Source organism: Psammomys obesus, unplaced genomic scaffold (genome assembly GCF_907164565.1).
Source record: "Psammomys obesus unplaced genomic scaffold, mPsaObe1.curated_primary_1811, whole genome shotgun sequence".
NCBI lineage: Eukaryota > Metazoa > Chordata > Mammalia > Rodentia > Muridae > Psammomys > Psammomys obesus.
In genome coordinates, this window is record NW_026586383.1 from 11963742 (window position 1) to 11982616 (window position 18875).

At 46.2% G+C, this 18875-nt stretch overlaps 1 protein-coding gene across 2 annotated transcripts in view; it reads left to right on the top strand.

Moving 5' to 3' along the window:
• Positions 1–9362, top strand: part of Lars2 (leucyl-tRNA synthetase 2, mitochondrial) — a 105642-nt gene extending 96280 nt beyond the window's left edge. For both annotated transcript variants that reach the window (XM_055601744.1, XM_055601745.1), the window contains 4 exons: positions 735–812; positions 1619–1730; positions 6125–6252; positions 8299–9362. In XM_055601744.1, coding sequence (XP_055457719.1) covers positions 735–812; positions 1619–1730; positions 6125–6252; positions 8299–8478 — 498 coding nt within the window. In that variant the 3' untranslated portion in view covers positions 8479–9362. The remainder of the gene's footprint in view (positions 1–734; positions 813–1618; positions 1731–6124; positions 6253–8298) is intronic.
• The last annotated feature ends 9513 nt before the right edge of the window (positions 9363–18875 follow it).

An 18875-nucleotide genomic window follows, 5' to 3' on the forward strand; every position in this document is an offset into this window, starting at 1 on the left:
TTCCTTCCTTCCTTCCTTCCTTCCTTCCTTCCTTCCTTCCTTCCTTCTTTCTTACTTCTACTGTAGTGATGGGGATTAAGCCCAGGACTCAATCATGCAAACTGAGTTCTTTTACTCGTTGGCATCACATGTCTCTCATGTCTTTATCCACTATTGTTTTTATGTTCTTATCAGCAGCTCCTGCCTCCTACTCAAGCATATAGCATTGTTTGTTTGTTTGTTTTTCTTTCTCTGTCTTTTTGTTTTTGTTGTTGTGTTTTGGGGGTTTTTTTTGGGGGGGGTTGGTTTGGTTTGTTTTTTTGAGACAGGGTTTTTCTGTGAAGCTCTGACTGTCCTAGACTTGCTTTGTAGACCAGGCTAGCCTAGAACCCACAGAGATCCTCCTGCTTCCGCCTCCCAAGTGCTAGGATTAAAGATGTGCACCACCATGCCCTACTAGCATTGTTTTATTAAGCGTCTGTTATGGAAAACAACACTGTCTCAGTGATATGGAAAGAGAAGCAGTCTTAAATAATGGAATCAGCACTGACTTTAAATTTAAAAGCCCTGTGTTCATGAAATCTAGTCATTATTCAACGGAGTAAATATATTTATAAGTATCTTTTGTTATAGTCTGTTAACTTTGTTTTTTGTTTTGGCTTTTTGTTTGTTTATTGTCATTCCCTTTTCTTCTAGAAAGCTAAAGGGAATTTTTGAAGAAAATGAGTAAAAAAAATATCAATTTTTACCAACAGGTGACTAGACATTTCACAGAAGACTTTGCCCTGCACTCTGTGGTCACCAAGCTGATAAGACTTAGCAACACCCTCTTGGTAAGTAGCTGGGCCTCTCAGCAGCTGAGGAGAGAGGGTGAAAGTGTTGGGAATATTTCCTCCATGGTCACAACCCTGTCGCACTACTTGAAGGCTTTAAAGGTTATCTGAGCAAAGTCATTTGCTTTTTCTGAGACAGGGTCTTACTGTGCAGCCCAGGCTGACCTTCGACTTATGGTCATCCTCCTAGCTTCAAGCCTCTGTTTTTATCTCCAGTCTCTTGTAAGAGGACATGGAGGCCTGAAGGTTAGCATCACGCCTGACTGAGTCGTGGTAAAGCCAGGGCCAGGCATAGGCCTCTCCGTTCTAACCTTTATCTCCTGAACCTATCAGGATGCTTCCTTGGTGGATAGTGTTTGTATTCACTTCACCGAGACAGAGCAGAGTTATTCCCACTGACAACAAGCTATCATCTTTTGGCTGCATGTGACTCCAGTTTTTCTTGACAAGGGAAGAATTTGTCAATAATTGGTGGATAGAGAGGACCCACCCTGGGATTGCACAGTGGAAAACCTTAGGAAACATTCTCTGCAGAGAGCTTGCAAGTGTGACCTTGTGCCCAGAGCAGATTTTCCTCCCTTGTTGAGGCTTAGCTTCTTTACCTGTCAGATGAGGTGCAGATCCTGCCCTTGAAGGGCAGTTGTGAGCATTGAGTATGTATGTGGCTCTGTGAGGGAAATCTTCTGACCTGAGCAAAGAGGTCATGAAGAGTATTTCTCCACCTACTGAGCTTCTGGACTCTGCTTCATCTGTGGCCTGTCTTACCTCTGCTTATTTTGTCTTAAATGTTTCTTCCTCTTCCTTAGCAAGCTCCTCAGAGAGTAGTTCTTCACAGCCGGGAGTTTGAGGATGCTCTCTGTGCCCTGCTGGTGATGGCCGCCCCCCTGGCCCCTCATATAACCTCAGAACTCTGGGCAGGTATGTAGGAGGGTCCTTGTCTAACTAGTTACTAAATAACATTTGCCCAAGCCTCTCCTTGATTATTTGTAGCTCAGCAACAAACGTCTGTCAGAGTGCTCTTCCTACCTGAAGGGATCAGCTGCTCACTGCAGTGAGTATGTGTGTAGGTGCATGCATGCTCTGCTGTGGGTGTGGGTGCAGGCGTGTATGTGCTGTGCATGTGTGTAGAGGTCAGAGGACAACCTTAGGGTGTCAGTTCTCACCTTTCTACCTTATTTTGAGGCAGCGTATTAACGATGTATAAGCCAGGCTAGCTGGCCCAAGAGCTTCTAGAGCTATTTCTGTCGCCCACATAGCAGCACTCCTGGACCACAGATGCTCAGCCTGCTATGTCCAACTTTTACATGGTTTCTGGCATCCAAACTCAGATCAACAAACAACCTTGCTGGACCGGCGCTTTTACCTAACCTGTCTTCATTTTGAACTCATGAGCTGAACTCAGATTTTATCTGTTTTGGTATCCAAAGCTACTTCCAAATGCCATGCAAACACCGGATCTCCATCCCACCAGGTCCTCTGGTGTGTAATGAGAATTCTGGAATTTTGATTTCTTTAAAACCACAAAAATATTATAAAAATATATTTTAATCCCAGGTATGGGGATATAGGGCTGCTTCACAGCAGCTGACTATGATTTCCCTCATGCTCTAGCAGGGGCATGATTTTTTGAGCTGCAGATAGTTTCTGCAATTGTGTGAATTTTGGAATTCTGGAGACTTTTTCAAGGGTATACAAATTCTAGGGCCCTGAGAGGTGGTGGTGGCAGTTGCTGGTTGCGTGCTGTTTGCTTGCTGTTGATCACGATTTGTTAAGAAGAAGAAAGTAGATATCCTGACGGCAAAGATCAAACTTTCCCCAAGGAGCCCAACACCCCTAATCGGCAGGAAGTGGTCTAACGATAACATTGCTTCCTTTCTGACCCCTGACTTTATTCAGGGACTTTTTTTTTCCTCTTTATCCTTTTTTCTCTCTTATCTAGTTAGCGGGTTGAAAGGGTGGAAGAAAAGGGGTGGAGAAAAGTGGAAGAAAGAAGAACCTACAAAGTACCTAATGCTGGCTACACTGACGGGTTTTGTTTGTTTTTTGTGTGTTTGTTGTTAGTTTCTGGTGTTAGAAATTGAGTCCAGCTTTGTGCATGGGAAGCCCATGCTCTGCCACTGTGCCACACTCCAGCTTCTGACCGTATATTCATGCAATGTGGATGTTGTTCTTTCAAAAGCATTTGAGCAAATTTATTTCTCTGGGAAAGGTCAGTGTGAAATGGCCTTGCTTCCTGTTCATTTTCTTGGAATTGTCAGAGCTGCTATAAGCAGTGTCAGCACAGACCCAGCCCTACTCAGTGGGATCAGCTAACACAAACAAGGATGGGGAGATGAGGGCAGACACAGACCCAAAATGCCACCAGAAGAGGACTGCCATCCTCAGAAACTGTGACCACCACTTCCAACCCCAGAATTCACTGTGGGCCACCACGGCAGCCTGGCCCAGCGTGGGAGTAGGGAGGCTTGTCTTTTAGCTTCTGCAGGAGGGTCGGCTCACCGGAGGTGGGTATGAAAGGGGTGCAGTTTGCCCTGAATGCCAGAACTTTGTCACTTATCTCCTGCATTCAGACTAACCCCATCTGACCTATCGCCTTGGCTCTGTCTTTGCATTTGCCATGAACATGTTGGTTATTTTCACTTAAAAGAGCAAAGTGACAAGAACTTGCACATGCGCAGGGCACTAAGCTCCACCCTTGCAGCAAAGCCACACCCACCATCCAGGGAGAGCCTGGCTAGACCCATACCTATAAATAAGCATCCTGATTCCTGCAGGAAATCTGGGCTTCCTTGTTTTTTTTCAGTGGAATTTATAGCAGCTTCTGTTCAGAACATTTTCATCCAAGGTCCTTTCATGTCTTAGGCATCCGTATGACTTCTATACAGAAGTTTTGGAAGCCTTCCCAACACATCTGGGTCACAGGACAAACCACTACCAGCTCAACAAATAAAGACATGATTGTCTGTTTTCTGTGACCTCCATCTCACTTTTAGGGAAGGAAAAAGCCAGAGAATTTTCTGCATTTGCCAAAAGGCCATTAAGCTCATTGAGAAATACAATAGCTGAGGCCAGGACCAGCTGGGCCAGGAGGAGTTCAGGTCTTATACTCATTCCCTAAGGAGCTTTCACTTCCTTCCCAGTAACTGGCTATATGGGGTCACCTGGATATCAGGTAGAAAACTTAAAAAGCTACAGTGAATGACTATGACACCAGCACAGGAGCCAAGGCAGAGGCCAATAGAATAAAATGATTGGCACTGCTCAATGGCCTGTCCACAACCCAGGTGTTGGTATAAGTTTTTAAAACTCCTTTATTTACATTTTTATATCTCTTTCTCCCTACTCTACCCCAATCCCAACACTCCAATACTAGGTAGGAGAGACAAAGGGTTAGTGGGAGAGGGGCCACATTTCTCTTAGCTGCTTCCTGCTGGTTAGGGTCATTGGGTTCTTTGGAGCCAGTCCAATCCTCTTTTCAGGAGATCTCCAACTTCTTGTCTCACAACAGCAACAGGAGCTGCAGGGGGGAAGCAGGTGCAGCCTTTGTTCTTTCTCTCCTCCACACACTCTGGGCTCTGGCATTTATTTTCTCACCAGCGTCCTCAGATTTAAACCATCTGCAGCTGGCAAAGAGCTTCTCTCAGAGCCTGCATGAGGCCAATAGTTTGCTGCTATGGACCATCTGAATCAGTCCCACATCCCACACCTGGGATTAAAACCAAACTATGTTTATATCCACAACATTCCGGCTTACCTAAGGGCTGTTAGTCTCAGTCAGAGAGGGAGGGGAGCTTGTGGTGGGCATGGACCAGAAATTGCTAACACATGGCTCAGAAAGGCTGGTCCTGTATGTGGACGCACACGCATGCCTACTTGTGCCTTTTCATGTGTGCTTGTAATGTTGTCAGCTGCAAGACAGTGTTCGTGCTAAGAAACCTTTCTCATGAGCTGTACCCTTGCATGTTTTTACTAAGTAAAGGAAACAGTTGTGTTGGTTCACATTCTGGCCCAAGGTTCTACCTCCTTGCATACCCAATCTTGGAATGTCAATAGCCCAAAACCTATCCTAGTATAATAATATTTTGAAGGAAAACCCACAAATCAATGGGGAAAGGAAGATTTATGCAACAAACTGGGTTTGGAAAGTTTACTTTGTGTTTTTGAAGATAATTTTCTTATAAACAAAATAAATTACTACTAAACTTGAAAATTAACTAGGGAAAAAAAATGAAACCTTTCAGTGAAACCAGAAGAAAATTATTGAACAGATTCCACAGTATGGAAAAACTCTATACTTGAATACCTTTTCAAATTACATAAGAGTTGTGAGTGTAGCTCAGTGGTAGAGCACTTGCTTAGTACATGAGAAGCCCTGAGCTCATCACCAGCACAGCTATAATATACATGTATGTATAAAAGCAATAACTTCCCTGTGGAGAACCTATAAAACATTGTTTTTAAAAGAAAAAGGGGATCTTGAGGTACAGCCTAGTGGTGAAGCATATACTTACACGCTTGAGGCACTGGGTTCCATTCCCAGCCCTAAAAGGAAAGAGAAGACCCAGCACTCTAGGACGGAAGACTATATAGGGTTTATGCCTTACCCCTTTCTTGTGGCCCGCCCTAAGCCAAGGGTCTGTTCATGAGAGGGAGGATGACAGTGTCAAGCTCCCAGGGGAGCTGAGAGCACCCTCCTCTCTAGTGTACTCTATGTGAAAAAGGGCTGGGGACAAGATTTTCAGACCACAGATACTCATGGTGGGAGAAGCTGTGAAGACCGTCTGTACTTGGGGCCAGGCCTCAGGTAGGCATTCCTTCTCCAACAAAGGGGTAACCCCAGCGTTGGCAGCATTGGCAGTGTTGCCTTTCCATCATTTCAGAGTACCATGTCCATCCATTCTCACATCTCCGGATGCTGTTCACAGAAAGGCTGCCTGAAACCTGGGGTTACAGCTGTGGGAAGAGGTCAGCTCTTCTTTGTGCACCAGTACACCACTTGATCCTCAGGCCCTAAGCAGACTTCATTTCTACCCATTGATCAGCCATCCAGTCAAAAGAGTGTCAAATAGGAAAAAGTTTTAAAAGTTATCATAATCTCTGATGTTGGCACAGGAACCCAAGATAGACACCAACAAAGTAGAAAGCACTAGCACTGCTCAGAGTGACCAGTCCACACAACTGCATGGGAAACGTCATCCATGGCATCGCTAGCCTCCTCAAAGGCTCTATGCCAAGGGCAGAGCCTTGCACCCTGTTCATGAGTCCCTCTGTGTGTTCAGAGTGATCTGACCTTCTGTGCCTTGGTTTTGCAGGCTTGGCGCTGGTGCCAAGCAAGCTCTGTGACCATTATGCCTGGGATGCTGGTGTGATGCTTCAGGCCTGGCCCACTGCACACTCAGAGTCCCTCCAGGAGCCCGATACGGTGCAGATGGTTGTTCTGGTGAGTGTCACTCATGGCCATGGGGCCAGACTGTGCTATACAGACTATCACTCTCCTACCAGTGACCCCAGCCAGCCCTTTCTCTTGACCACGCCCACAACACAGAAGCCTGCACTCCCTTCTCTGTACCTTCACTGTATTCAAGAAGCATGTAAGCTCTAACTCCCAGGGCCTGGAAGGACAGCAAAGGGGAGATGCCAGTTGGATCTGCCTTAATGGCTCCAGTGTCTTCATCTGCATGTAGGAGCACCTGGGTAGCTTTAGGGGGCAGACACATAGAAGACAGTAAAGAATGCCTCTTTGGGGCTGGAGGAATGGTTGGGTGGCTGAGACCGCTGGATGTGTGTCCAGACGACCTGCGTTTGGTGCCCAGCACCATATGGTGGCTCACAACCATCAGTAACGATATTCCAGGGGCTCTGATGCTCTCTTCTACCTCCACGGGCACCAAGCATGCTTGTGGTACATAGATATACATGAAGCAAATGACCCACTCACGTGAAATAAAAGTTTTTAAAAAATTTAATGTTGGGGGCTGGAGAGACGGCTCAAAGGGTAAGAGCACTGGCTGCTCTTCCAAAGGTCCTGATTTCAATTCCCAGCAACCACATGGTGGCTCACAACCATCTATAATGAGATCTGGTATCCTCTTCTGGCATGTAGGCACAATACTGTATAAATGATAAATAACTAATATGTAAAAAAGTAAAAATAAATTTAATGTCTCTGTCAAACATTTTAGTAAAACTATATATAACTCTTTTCCCTATTTCTTTCTTTCTTTGTTTGTTTTGGTTAACTGTACCATTTTCAATATATAAGAGTAATAATGTAGGCGGGAAGTTCAAGGTTCATTTTTTGTTTTTTTGTCTTTTGAGACAAGGTTTCTCTGTGCCCTGGCTGTCCTAGAATTTGCTCTGTAGATCAGGCTGGCCTCAAATTCTTAGAGATCTTCCTGCCTCTGTCTCCTGAGTGGTAGGATTAAAGGTGTGCACCACCATGCCCGGTTCAAGGTTCAATTTTTTTATTATTATTTATTTTGTTTTTATGTTCTGGGGTTGAACCTAGAGCCCAGTGCGTTCTAGGCAAGTAGTGTCCTGCTAAGTTGCATTCCCAGCCCTCTTCTTATTTACTTTAAGACAGGGTCTCAGTAAATTGCCCAACTGACCTTGAGAGTGAGCTGTAACCCAGGCTGGCCCTGAACTTTGACCTTCTTCCCTCAGCCCCCAGCTATCTGGAATTACAGACCTGTACCACCAGGCCCAGGAAGAAGAGATGTTTGTTTTCCCCTTAAACTTTTTATGCAAAAACTAGATTCCTGAAGGTTCCCTTCTATGCAGATTCCATTTGTTTAATAGGAGACACATTTCTAGGGACTACCTGTCAGCAGCTTATGTGACAGAAGGTGAAGAGACCAGGATAGGTTTTTTTTTTTTTTTACCTGATCTCCTGGATAGCGGGTAGAGTGGAACTAGGTCATTTATAGCCAAATGCGATTTCCTTGTCTTATTTACAGGAGGCTACACCATTCTTAGTTAAGAAAACAAGCTCAAAGAAGTGATCTACTGTACCATGTCCAGTCCTGACTCTAGGCCAGCCATAGTGCAGGTTCTAGGGACACAGATGAAGCAAAGCACAGTGGTTTGCTCTGTAATCTCAGCACTTGAGAGTCTGAGGCAGGAGGACCACTGTAAGGTTGATGCTAGCCAGGGCCACATGATAAGACTTTGTCTCAACAAAAACAAAAATCCAGTGGGACAACAGTGTTCCTATCTTCATGGAGCTTAAATCCAGAGAGAGAGAAAAGCACAAAAAAAGGAAAAGAGTAAACAAAATGAATATGAATTGTTCATTTTCTTCGCACTGGAGGCTGAGAAACAGCAATTCTCCTGAAGCTGTCCAGCAAACCTGGCTCCATTGTATCTGTGTAAACCTGGACCAAAGGAAGCCCACGTTTAGAGAGAATATTTAGCTCAGGAGTCTGAGTACCTCAGAGCCTGCCTCCCTGTGGACTCTCCTCACCCTCTCTGTTCTTTTTCTCCTCAGATCAACAACAAGGCCTATGGCAAGATCTCTGTGCCCCAACAAGTTGCCCAGGACCAGGACAAAGTCCATGAACTTGTTCTCCAGAGTGAGCTGGGCATCAGGCTGCTGCAGGGGAGAAGCATCAAGAAGGCCTTCCTCTCCCCGAGAACTGCTCTCATCAACTTCCTGGTGCAGGAGTGACCAGGGCTTCAAGGACCCTCCTTCTCTTCCCAGATCAAGGAAAGGAGTGCTCACTTAGATGTCACCTCCTGTGTCCAAGCTGCTATGACTTCACTGTTTGGAAGACAGCAAAATCATAGCAGGTGTGGACCTAGACCACTAGTATATCAGACAGAGCTGACTTTATGTGGGTCATTAGTAAAATGCTCTTACAGACATGGCCTGAGCGAGGGGCTAATACTTAGTTGGAGGGTGGGGAAAAGAGAGTAAACAGCTCAGGATGCTCGAGCTCTGTGTCTAGACTGTGATGTCACCCAGGGGTGGCTGTCATGTGTTCCTGCTATTCCTGTCAGAAACATATATCATGTTGAGACATATCTGTGCTCTTGAAGAACCTTATATTCCCGTTCTAAGGGTTAATTGGGAGCAGACCAATGTCCTCCGCCATCACTGGCCTGGCTGTGTGCCACCACCCTGGAATACCTGTGGTTCGTCACCTTGAGTTCACACTTTATTCAAACCATGCTCATCTAGGCCCACAAACAAGAGAGCCTCACACACGGGGTCTTAAGCTTGAGACTGTGCCTGGTCTTAAATTTCAACTTAATTGTAGCTATCATAAAGGAATTTACATTTTTTTTCCAGGTGAGGCTGCTGAGGGTATAGCTCAGCATGGCAAGGTCTTAGGTCCCATCCCCAACACAAAAAGGCAAAGCAGCTCTACCAGAAAAACTGTATGGTAGCACACACTTGTAATCTCACAGTGTGAGAGGCTGATGCATAAGGATCATGAGTTTAAAGCCATCTTGGCTACATTTGACTCTGTCTCATAGAAAAACTGCTATTGATCCAAATGGATAACAAAGTTTGAAAAACATCGGATTAATAAATGTTATGAACCATAATTTCTACCTAGTTTTTCCTCCTTCATTTTCATCTTACCTGGGGTGAGTTTGGCCCAGTACCATGAAGTAGAGTTGGGAGAGACTGGGGCCTGCCACAGAAAGGCAGGCTGCAGCTCTGAGGAAGTGTTTTAAGAGCATCCTCAAGCTGACACAGATGACGGTCCCGTGACACAGGAGGCACATGGAGGTAAGGTGAGGGCTTTTTGCTGTTTTGTGTTCTCCCGGAATGAGCTCAGTGGCCTTGATGAGCTAACGGTAGGATGTCTTTTAGTTGGGTGTTATCTGCCCTAAGCAGTGAACCAATAAAATCGGTAGGCTGCCAGGATGACACATTGGGCATTGAAGAACATTCTCTCCATGGGGATGAAACTTGGAAATACAAGCTCATTGGTACTCCTAGGAGACAGTTGAGATGACAGAACAATTGGACAGAAAATTGCTCCCTGGGGGTGAGTGCATAGGGTGGGGTGTGAGCTGAGTCAGAAACTCATTACCTCAGTTAGTTTCTACCAAAACCCTAGAGTGGGGGAATTGTTTTCATGAATATGAAGAAACCCCAGGCTCAGAGGCTCAGTAATTTGCCTAGATTTCAAAGCTAATGTGTGAAAGAGGCAGGGTGCACACTCAAATCTGGCTTCTCTTAATGCTGTCCTGTGTCACCAGGCCTTCACCTAAATACCCATCTTGCTTGATGTGTGACAACATGATGAGGTGCCAGCCTTTCCAGCAGCCTGGCTGGGGCTCTCCTAATGGGAAACTAGTCAGTCTCTAAGTCTGGGAAACCACAGCAATGGTGCCTACTCTGCTGGATGGTTGGTGAGAGGCCAGGAGCCTGGGCTTGGTTCTATAGGGCTAGGATGAAGGTTGTTGCTAGCTAGCTTCAGAGAGATTCAGGCTCCAAATGGATGAAGGCTATTTGTGTTGGGGAAGTAGATGAAGAGAATTTATTAGCAAGGAAAACTGTGCCCTAAATGGATCCTGCCAGAGTGGGCTTCTGCCAAAGAAAATGAAACTGACTCCAAGAAGAAAACATTAAGTAAGGCGGTAAACTGCCCAGGCATTCCTCATCCCAGCCAGAATACACTCCTTCAGAGAACAGGTCATTACAAATATGAGCATCCAGTCAGTGGAAGAAAAGGCAGCCAATGAAAGACAGTTTTTAAAATTGTAACATGGAAATTTTCTCATAACTAAAAGCAAGATACCCTAGACAATGCAATCCTAACCTTTTGTTTTGTGTCAGCCTCACTCCACAGCCCAAGTTGATATTCCTGCTTCATCCTCCTGAGTAGTGGGGTTTCAGACAAGCATCACCATAATTTAACATGGTTATTTATGTGTATATGTGTGTGCTAGCTTGTCTGTATGTATACCATATGCATGCAGGTGGCTGTAGAATCCTGGAACTAGAGTTACAGGAGGTTGGGAGCCATCCTGTATGGGTGCTGGGAACTGAACCTGAGTCCTCTGTAAGAGCAGCAAGGTCTTTTAACTGCTGAGCTATCTCTTCCACCCCTACAAATTACTTGGTAAGGGTCTTTTTTTCTGCTTATGATTTTGCATTTCTTTCTCTTTTTTTGTCATCAAGTATTTCAGTAATAGAGAAGATATAACTATGTGTAATGTCAGCTCAGTGTGGTGGTATATATTTTAATTTCAGCATTGGGAAGCCTAAGCAGGAAGGTGGTATGTCTGAAGCCTCCTGGGATAGTAAATGAATGAAGCAAAATAACAGTATGATATTGTGAAGATGCACATAAATTAGTAGCCTGGCCCTTTGTATCACTGGATCTTCTAGGTCAGGGTAACCCACTCTCTGAAATATGGGTACAGGTAGGGAATGTTTCTTCCTTTGTGCGGAATCCAATCCAGAGAGTCACAGCAGTGCTTGAAGTCAGTGTTGCCCTAGGTACTGGGTCTGAATAGAAAGGGAGCTTCTTGTAGGCCAGCCTTGTGATGTTGTAGAAGACACTCCTGTTTTTATAGTGAACAAGGCCTCCTGCCCATCTGCTAGCAGTCAAGATTGTAGATGAGATTCAGCTTCACCTGTGTCAAGACCTGTTTCCATATGTTGTGACTGGCTTGAGACCACAACAGTATGATGAGCTATCTTGAGCTCCTCGCTCCACAAATACCCCACTTATAGAGCCTTTTGCAGAAGTCTTGTGTTGTTTCAGGAGCATGAGTACAGTATTGTGAGTGGGAATTAGTCACGCCCTATAGCTCATGGGAAGGTGGAGGGGAGGGCAGTGAGAAGAGCAAGCAGAGAACAGCTACTTACTTTGTGGGAGGCTGAAGGCTTGTGTCCAAGCTGATGAGTTTGTAAAATGGAATCTGAGATGGTCATCAGTGGACAAGTGCTGAGTCCCCATGGAGTATGGTGGGTGGGGATGACCCTGACCATACAGTTGAGGACAGGACAGGCCTAAGACAAAGATCCAGGCCTAAGAGCCAGGTCTGAGGCCACCTGGGAAGCAGGTGACTTCCCAAAGTTGACCCTCACCCTCATCTGCACCCTTGGAGAAGAAAAGTAGGTAGGGGAATAGTAAGGCCCAAGGGGAGAAGGCCAGACCTGCTGCAACTCAAAACCTGTGATTTACCTCCTTGACTGACACCCTGAACCTGAATTTCAGTGTTTTGTTTGGCCTCTGGAAGAGCACAGCTAAGCCAGTCAGCCTCAGTGTCAGGATGCTGTGGGCTGTGAACCCTGCTGATGGAAACAGCCAGGCTTTCTGTCTGTCACTGTGGCCTGTGCGCAAGGCTAATCTGTATCACATAAGAGCCTTGCTCAGGACCATAGAGAGAAGATCACAACTTGCTCCACTGCGTTATTGGAGGAAGCCCTGCACCTTCTGGATTTCCCAAGGCAGACCTGGTGTCTCTCAGGTCCCCAAATGACCCTAGGACCTGCTGGATGTACATTTCCCAACCTGTGAATGAAAAAGTTGGTCATGGGGGAGGGGAAAAAAAAAAAAAGAAAAAGTTGGTCAGTGTTGATAAACAGCCTAGCTTGGCACACCTGAACCAGAGACTATCCAATCTGAGGAGTCATTACGCCTGGCAGGCAGAGTTAGTCTACCCTGAGCACTGTCTCCAGGACTCAGACATCGGAAGTCACCCTGGCTTGGCTGCACATACTACTGAAAAGTTTGTGGAAGGGGAAGCTGGAAAGTTGGATGGGGCTTGCTAGCAGTGTTTCTCGAAATTCCCATAGGACATCCTTTCCACAGACATTGAAGAGCCTGTCTGGGATTCCTAAGGCATGGCCTGCCCCAGAGTCAGGAGATGGATCCTAGAAAGAAGTCCCCCTTCACAGGCACTGTGAGAAGGGTGGGCTGAGGGGGAAAGTGTGGGTGCCATTGCCCTGGGAAGGGGAGGCAGGCTCCCAGGTGATGTCACTCCTGAATGTTAAGGGCAAGTCCTTCCCAGAACAGGATTCCGGCTCTTGTATACAGGTGCTCCTACCATCGGACAGTGGCTGGCCCTGACCCTCACCACCGAGGCGCTTAGTTCTGGCTATCGGCTTAGGCCCTGAGTGTCTGAAGGTGACCTGGGACTCTATGAAAACTCATAGACCTGTGATGCATGAAGTTGTTTGTTTGATAACATGCACAGATACAGCTTCCAAGGAGAAGCCCATGCCATGCATGTCGGAGCCCGCCAGCAGAGTCGAACGGTTCTTGAGTTGGGAGTGAAGGTTAAAATTTATAAACTAACACACAACACCTTTCTGAGAGACTCTAGTGGAGAGTAGCCTGGCTTTATTTCAGACTGCTTTTAAGCCAGAGTAAAAACAGCTCAGCACGATGGGTTAAATTCACAAGGAGGTGAAACAAGAGGTGTGATTTTTGACAAGCTATCCCACCTGCTGTCACAAACAAAAGGAGATGGACTTGGAAATTCTTCCCTGACTTCAGTGAAGGCCTGGTAAAACCAGTCTTTCCGCTGAGATTTCAATATCAAAGCAGCTGCTAGAACAGCGGCTCTCAACACATGCATATACCCCTATTGCACGAGAACCCTAACTCTGGCCAGTAGGGGCTGTTTGAGCAACTAAATGCTCTGTTCCAGCCATTTCATCCCTGGAAATGCCTCTGTTTCAGTTACCGTTAATGTCACTGTATACTCTTTTATCTAGTTACACAAGAACTTGGAACGCCCCCCTCCTGAGAGGTGTGCGATTGAACCCCCACCTGCCTTGGTTCTTCCTTGTTTGTCCCCAGCACTCTCCAGATTTAAATGTCACCTCCGCTGAGTTCTTCAATTGTATACTTTCTCAGCCAAGCCTGCCTCTCCTGCCTATTTCCCCTGAGAACTGTCTTCCTCGACGTGGTCAGGGCGACACTTCTCCGCTCAGCAGTTGGATGCTCGCCTGCTTCTGTTAAATAGGGGTGCCATTGCTGTTAATGGGGCAGCATTGACCCGCCTTGCTGTGCGGCAGGTGTAGCTCTATGGAGGTGCTGGGTAAGTGCTTGAAAGTGAAATGCTGTCCTCTTCCCAGTTCTGCCTTCTGGGGCTCTAAATATTCACAGTGAGGCTGGTTAAAGCAGAACAAAAGCATTGCCAGGAACCAACTGACCCCTGTGCTGGGATTGTGTATTATTATTATTTTTTAAGGCTGCCTTGAAAAAGTACCACAGACTGGGTGATTTAAAAAATAAACAGCCCTCCTCTCATACTGCTAGAGGCCATAAGGCCAAGCCAGGGTGTGGTGAGCCATCAGCTGTCCTGCTTTCTGGCCAGCTGGTGCGTTCCCTAGCTTGAAGCCACATCGCTCCAGTGCTTGAGCATCACCCCATGTATGGGTGAGGATGACTTTCCCTCGGAGGTAAGCTAGACCTCAACCCATAGGGGGAAGAGTCACACTACACAGCAGCTTGACTGGTGTTCACAGAGCTGGTGGGACAGCATGTGGCCAAACACTGAAATGGAAAAACAAGGTCATCCAGGAGCAGCTAGAGTCAGCGTGACCACCAAAAAGATCACCCTCTGTCGTTTGCTTCATCACAGTGGCATTCCACATCTGCCTTGCAGGATCGCCTGCTCTCATCTTCATATACTGGACACCACAACACATCCAGAAAACTGGATGGAATGGGAAGAGGAGGTAAAGCTTCCCAGGTAACCTAGACCCACTCCTGGAATTCCCTGTCTTTCTTATGCTTGAACTCATAAACAATTCTTCCTTGCCAGGTAAGCTATCCAAAATCTTGGGGGAGGTGGCCTTTTCTCTTGGTGTGCACTTTTTTGTGAGTGGGTACTTTTGTCCTGAAATAAAACTCCCCCATTTGTCTCAGTTTTGAATTCTTTTTCAGCTGTGACAATAACTTCTTTCCCTCCCTCTTCTCCCCCTCTTCTTCTCTTTCCCCTCCCTCTCTCTCTAAAAAGGGCCTCACTTGTATTCCCTCCTGAACTCCACTTCCCATCCTTTTGTTTCTACCTCCTAAGTGAAGGATTAAGTAAGATCCACCTGTTTAGCTAACCTTTCATAATGCTTTTATTTTTGAGACAGGGTCTCTCTACATAGACTTGGTTGTCCTGGAACTGTGTAGACCTTCCGTAATTCTCTGTGTATGAGTGTTTTGCCTATGCCCATGAAGTATAAAGAGGGCATTGGATCCCCCGAAACTGGACTTACAGGTGGTTGTGAATCACCATAAGGATGCTTGGAATTTAACCTGGATCCTCTGTAAGAGCCACCAGTGTTCTTAACCATTGAAGCCATTTTTTTTTTTTTAAACTGAAACTTTCTAGAAGAAAAGTTAGATCAAAAGCCAGGTGTGGTAGATAATAGCTTTTGACCCAACACTCAGAAGGATCTCTGTGAGTTCAAGGATAGCCTGGGTTCCAGGCCAGCCAGCGAGCCTCGGACCTTGTAGCTCTCTACAGGGGTCAGCTGTAGCACCCCCAAAGGAGCTGACTCAGCACAGCTCTGGTAATAGGTCTGTAACCATCCTACCTGCATTCAAACCCCAGATTCACCACTTCCAGGCTGTGGACTTTAGACAAACCCCTTTTCTCTCCACCACCTGTTTCCATATTAAAGAAGCGGGGCATGGGGCTTCTGGGCTGGACTGGTTGAAGTACAGTAGGTGCCAATGGCCTGTTAGCAGTTAGAATCCATGGTTCTTCCACTGACCATGACTGGGATGGTAAGAGGGAAAACATGAAGTCCTGTGTGTTCAGGAAGATTGAATCCTTTCGGCTGTGTTATGGAGCTGCTGAGAGAAAACACAGTGTTCCTCTGCCAATGGTGGGATTACGTTCCCAACAAAGCCACGCTGTATGGAAAGAATCAGAAATTGAAAATGTATTTACTACCCCAGTAAACAGCATGACCCAAAGCAAGCTGGGGAGGAAAGAGTTTATTTAGTTTACGCTTCATGCTCCATCATTGAAGGAAGTCAGAAAGGGAACTCAAACAGGGCGGGAACCTGGAGGCAGGAGCTGATGCAGAGGCCGTGGAGGGGGCTGCCCACTGGCTTATCCAGCACTGCCTACTCAGACTGCTCTATTATAGAACTCAGGACCAGCCTAGGGGCAACACTACCAGTAGTGGGCTGGGCCTTCCCCTTCAATCACTCATTACGGAAATGCCAATCCTGTCTTGAAAAACAACCACAACCACCACCACCACCCCCAAAAAAGAAAGAAAGGAATGCCCCTACATTTTCTCAGTTGAGGGTCCCTCCTTTCAGATGATTGCATCTATGTCAAGCTAATATGAGACTCACCAGAACACCAGGAACTGTAGCTTCGTTTGCTACTTTGTGGGTTTTCTTTTTCCCACCCTTCTCCACCCTTTTTCTTCTTCCCTTTCAACCCCCTAACACTAGATATGGGGGGGGGTGGAGAACAGAAAGGAAAGGGGGAGACGTTATCGTTAGACTTCTTGCTGATTAGGGCCATTGAGCTCCTTGGGGCGAGTTTGATCTTCGCCATCAGAACATCTAATTTCTTCTTCTTCCTTCTTCTTTGTGCATGACTACCTAACCAACAGCAACCCACCCATCAGGGCTCTAGCATTTATATATCCTCTCAAAAGTCCCCAGAGTTCCAGATGTCACCCAATCGCAGAAACTATCTGCAGCTGGCAAAATCATGGCTCTGCTAGAGCCTGAGGCAAATCACAGCCAGCTGCTGCAAAGCATCCTCACACCTGGGATTAAAACAAAAATGTATTCTTATACTATTTCTGTGTTTTTTAAAGAAACCAAAATTCCATAATTCTCACCACAGGAACCTCACTGTAAATAATCCACCCATGCCTGTGAGGGGACTGCTGAGTGGCTCCCGAGTCAACCAAAGGAGGGGAATGCCAGCTGCACAGCGAGCAATGTGAGATTTCTGAAATAATTGTTCAGTGCAAAAATCCATAAGCAGGGAACTTACAAACTTTTTGTTTAAAAAGAAGGATGAGCAAGGTTGTGGCGACACACGCCTTTCATCCCAGCACTCGGAGACAGAAGCAGGCAGATTTCTGAGTTAGAGGCCAAGCCTGGTCTCAGAGTGACCAGCTAAGGCTACACAGAGAAACTTTGTCTCAAAAAAACAAAGACAAAAAACAAAACAAAAAAGATGAGCATGTCTCCACATACATGGGGGCGTGATTGTGCCGGGTTCTGCAGGGACACTGCTGGCTGAGGCTTGGGGTAGGAAGGACATTTTTGCTACTGAGTGCTCATTTGTACCTTTTGAATTGGAAGTCAAATTGGTCTGTTATTATTTTGTGTGTTTATATGTGCATGTGGGTATGGAGGCCAGAGTTCAACCTTATGAGCCATATGCCAGGCTTTTTTGAGCCAGAGTCTCAAATAGGCTAGAGCTCACCAAATAGGCGAGGTTGGCTGGACAAAACCCTACAGATCTACGGCTTCATAGTTGGGATCCTAAGAGTGTGCCACCATGATGTGCTTTTTACGTGGGTTTGGGAGTGAAAACTTAGGTCCTCATTCTGACTGAGTCAACCCGCCAGCTGTAGTGGGCCAACTCAGAGCCAGCTTACCGTGTCTCGTTCAATACCTCTGTTGCTCTTTGAGAGGGCTGATTGATGTTAGACAGTGTGGCCAGGCACATGGCTCCAGCCAGGCTGTTCATGGACTTCGGTGCTGGGGCACTTGGGACTAGGAAAGAGTGGAGATTTTCTGGCCTGGCATAGGCCACACACAGAGAGCAAGGTCACAGTCCTAAATAACGCATCTAACCTGGCAGCATTCCAGGGCAGAAAATGATGAAACGAAGTTCATTACAGGCAGCAGGAAAGGGCCTTCAAGGCAGCTGCTTCTCGCCATTCATGGGATTGTTCCTCAGGGAGGCTTGGGGCCAGAGAGGCCTGAGGTTCAAGAAGCAGGTTTGGAGCAGCCAGCACTTCACTTCCTGGCCTGCTCTGGGCATCAGTGGAATGGAAAGAGCTCAAAGGAACCTTAGTGGCTAATTCTTTATCCATCTCCTTGGCTGAAATATAAAGATTCTATTCAGAGCTGTCCTTGCAGTGGAACATACTTTGGGACACACATAGCATTGTGCACAGGGACATTTCCTATAGCCAAGAAAAAGCCACAGAAAGGCCTTTTCAGTTCCCTGCAAAGTAAGCAGGACTCTATTCAAGCCAGAGGATCTTTGCCTCATGGGTCTGGTAGCTCTGTGAACACAGAGACTACTGGACTTGAGTTTTTGTTTTTTTTTTTAAACTTATTTTCTATGCATTGGTGTTTTACCTACACGTATGTTTGTGTGAGGGTGTCAGATATTGGAGATTCAGACAGTTGTGAGCTGCCATGTGGGTGCTGGGAATTGAACCCAGGTCCTCTGGAAGAGCAGCCAGTGCTCTTAACCACTGAGCCATCTCTCCAGTCCCTGGACTTGAGTTTTCAGATAACCCTAAATCATATGTCTGTATGTAAGCAGGTGTGTTTTGTTGTTGTTGTTGTTCTTTGTTGTTTTTTCTGTGCAGGACTCAAACCAAGAGTCACACATGCCAGGAAACCACTCTTCCACTGAACTACATGCTGATCCTCTCTATACTTTGGAGACAGGGTCTTCCTCTAGCCCAGACTGACTGGAACTCACTGTCCAGCTCAGCTTAGCCTCAGACTCTTTTTTTTTTTTTTTTTTTCCAGAGCTGAGGACCGAACCCAGGGCCTTGCGCTTGCTAGGCAAGCGCTCTACCACTGAGCTAAATCCCTAACCCCTAGCCTCAGACTCTTGCAGATGGTTCTTCCCAGCTTTCTGAAATTACATACATTTGTAATTTCAATCTCAGTTTGGAAACAGATTCTTAAATATATTTTACATTTAAATGTACACACATACCTGTATAGAATCACACTATTTTTCATCCTTTCTTCTTTGCTCTTACTTTTGTTTTGTAGGACAGAGTTTCATGGAGCCCAGGTAGGATTCAGACACTCTTATGCAGTAGGGGATGACCATTAAGCCTTGATCTTCTTGCTCCTCCCACATTCTAGAATTACGGGCATAGACCCCCGCATCTGGCTGAAGTCATCTTCCTGA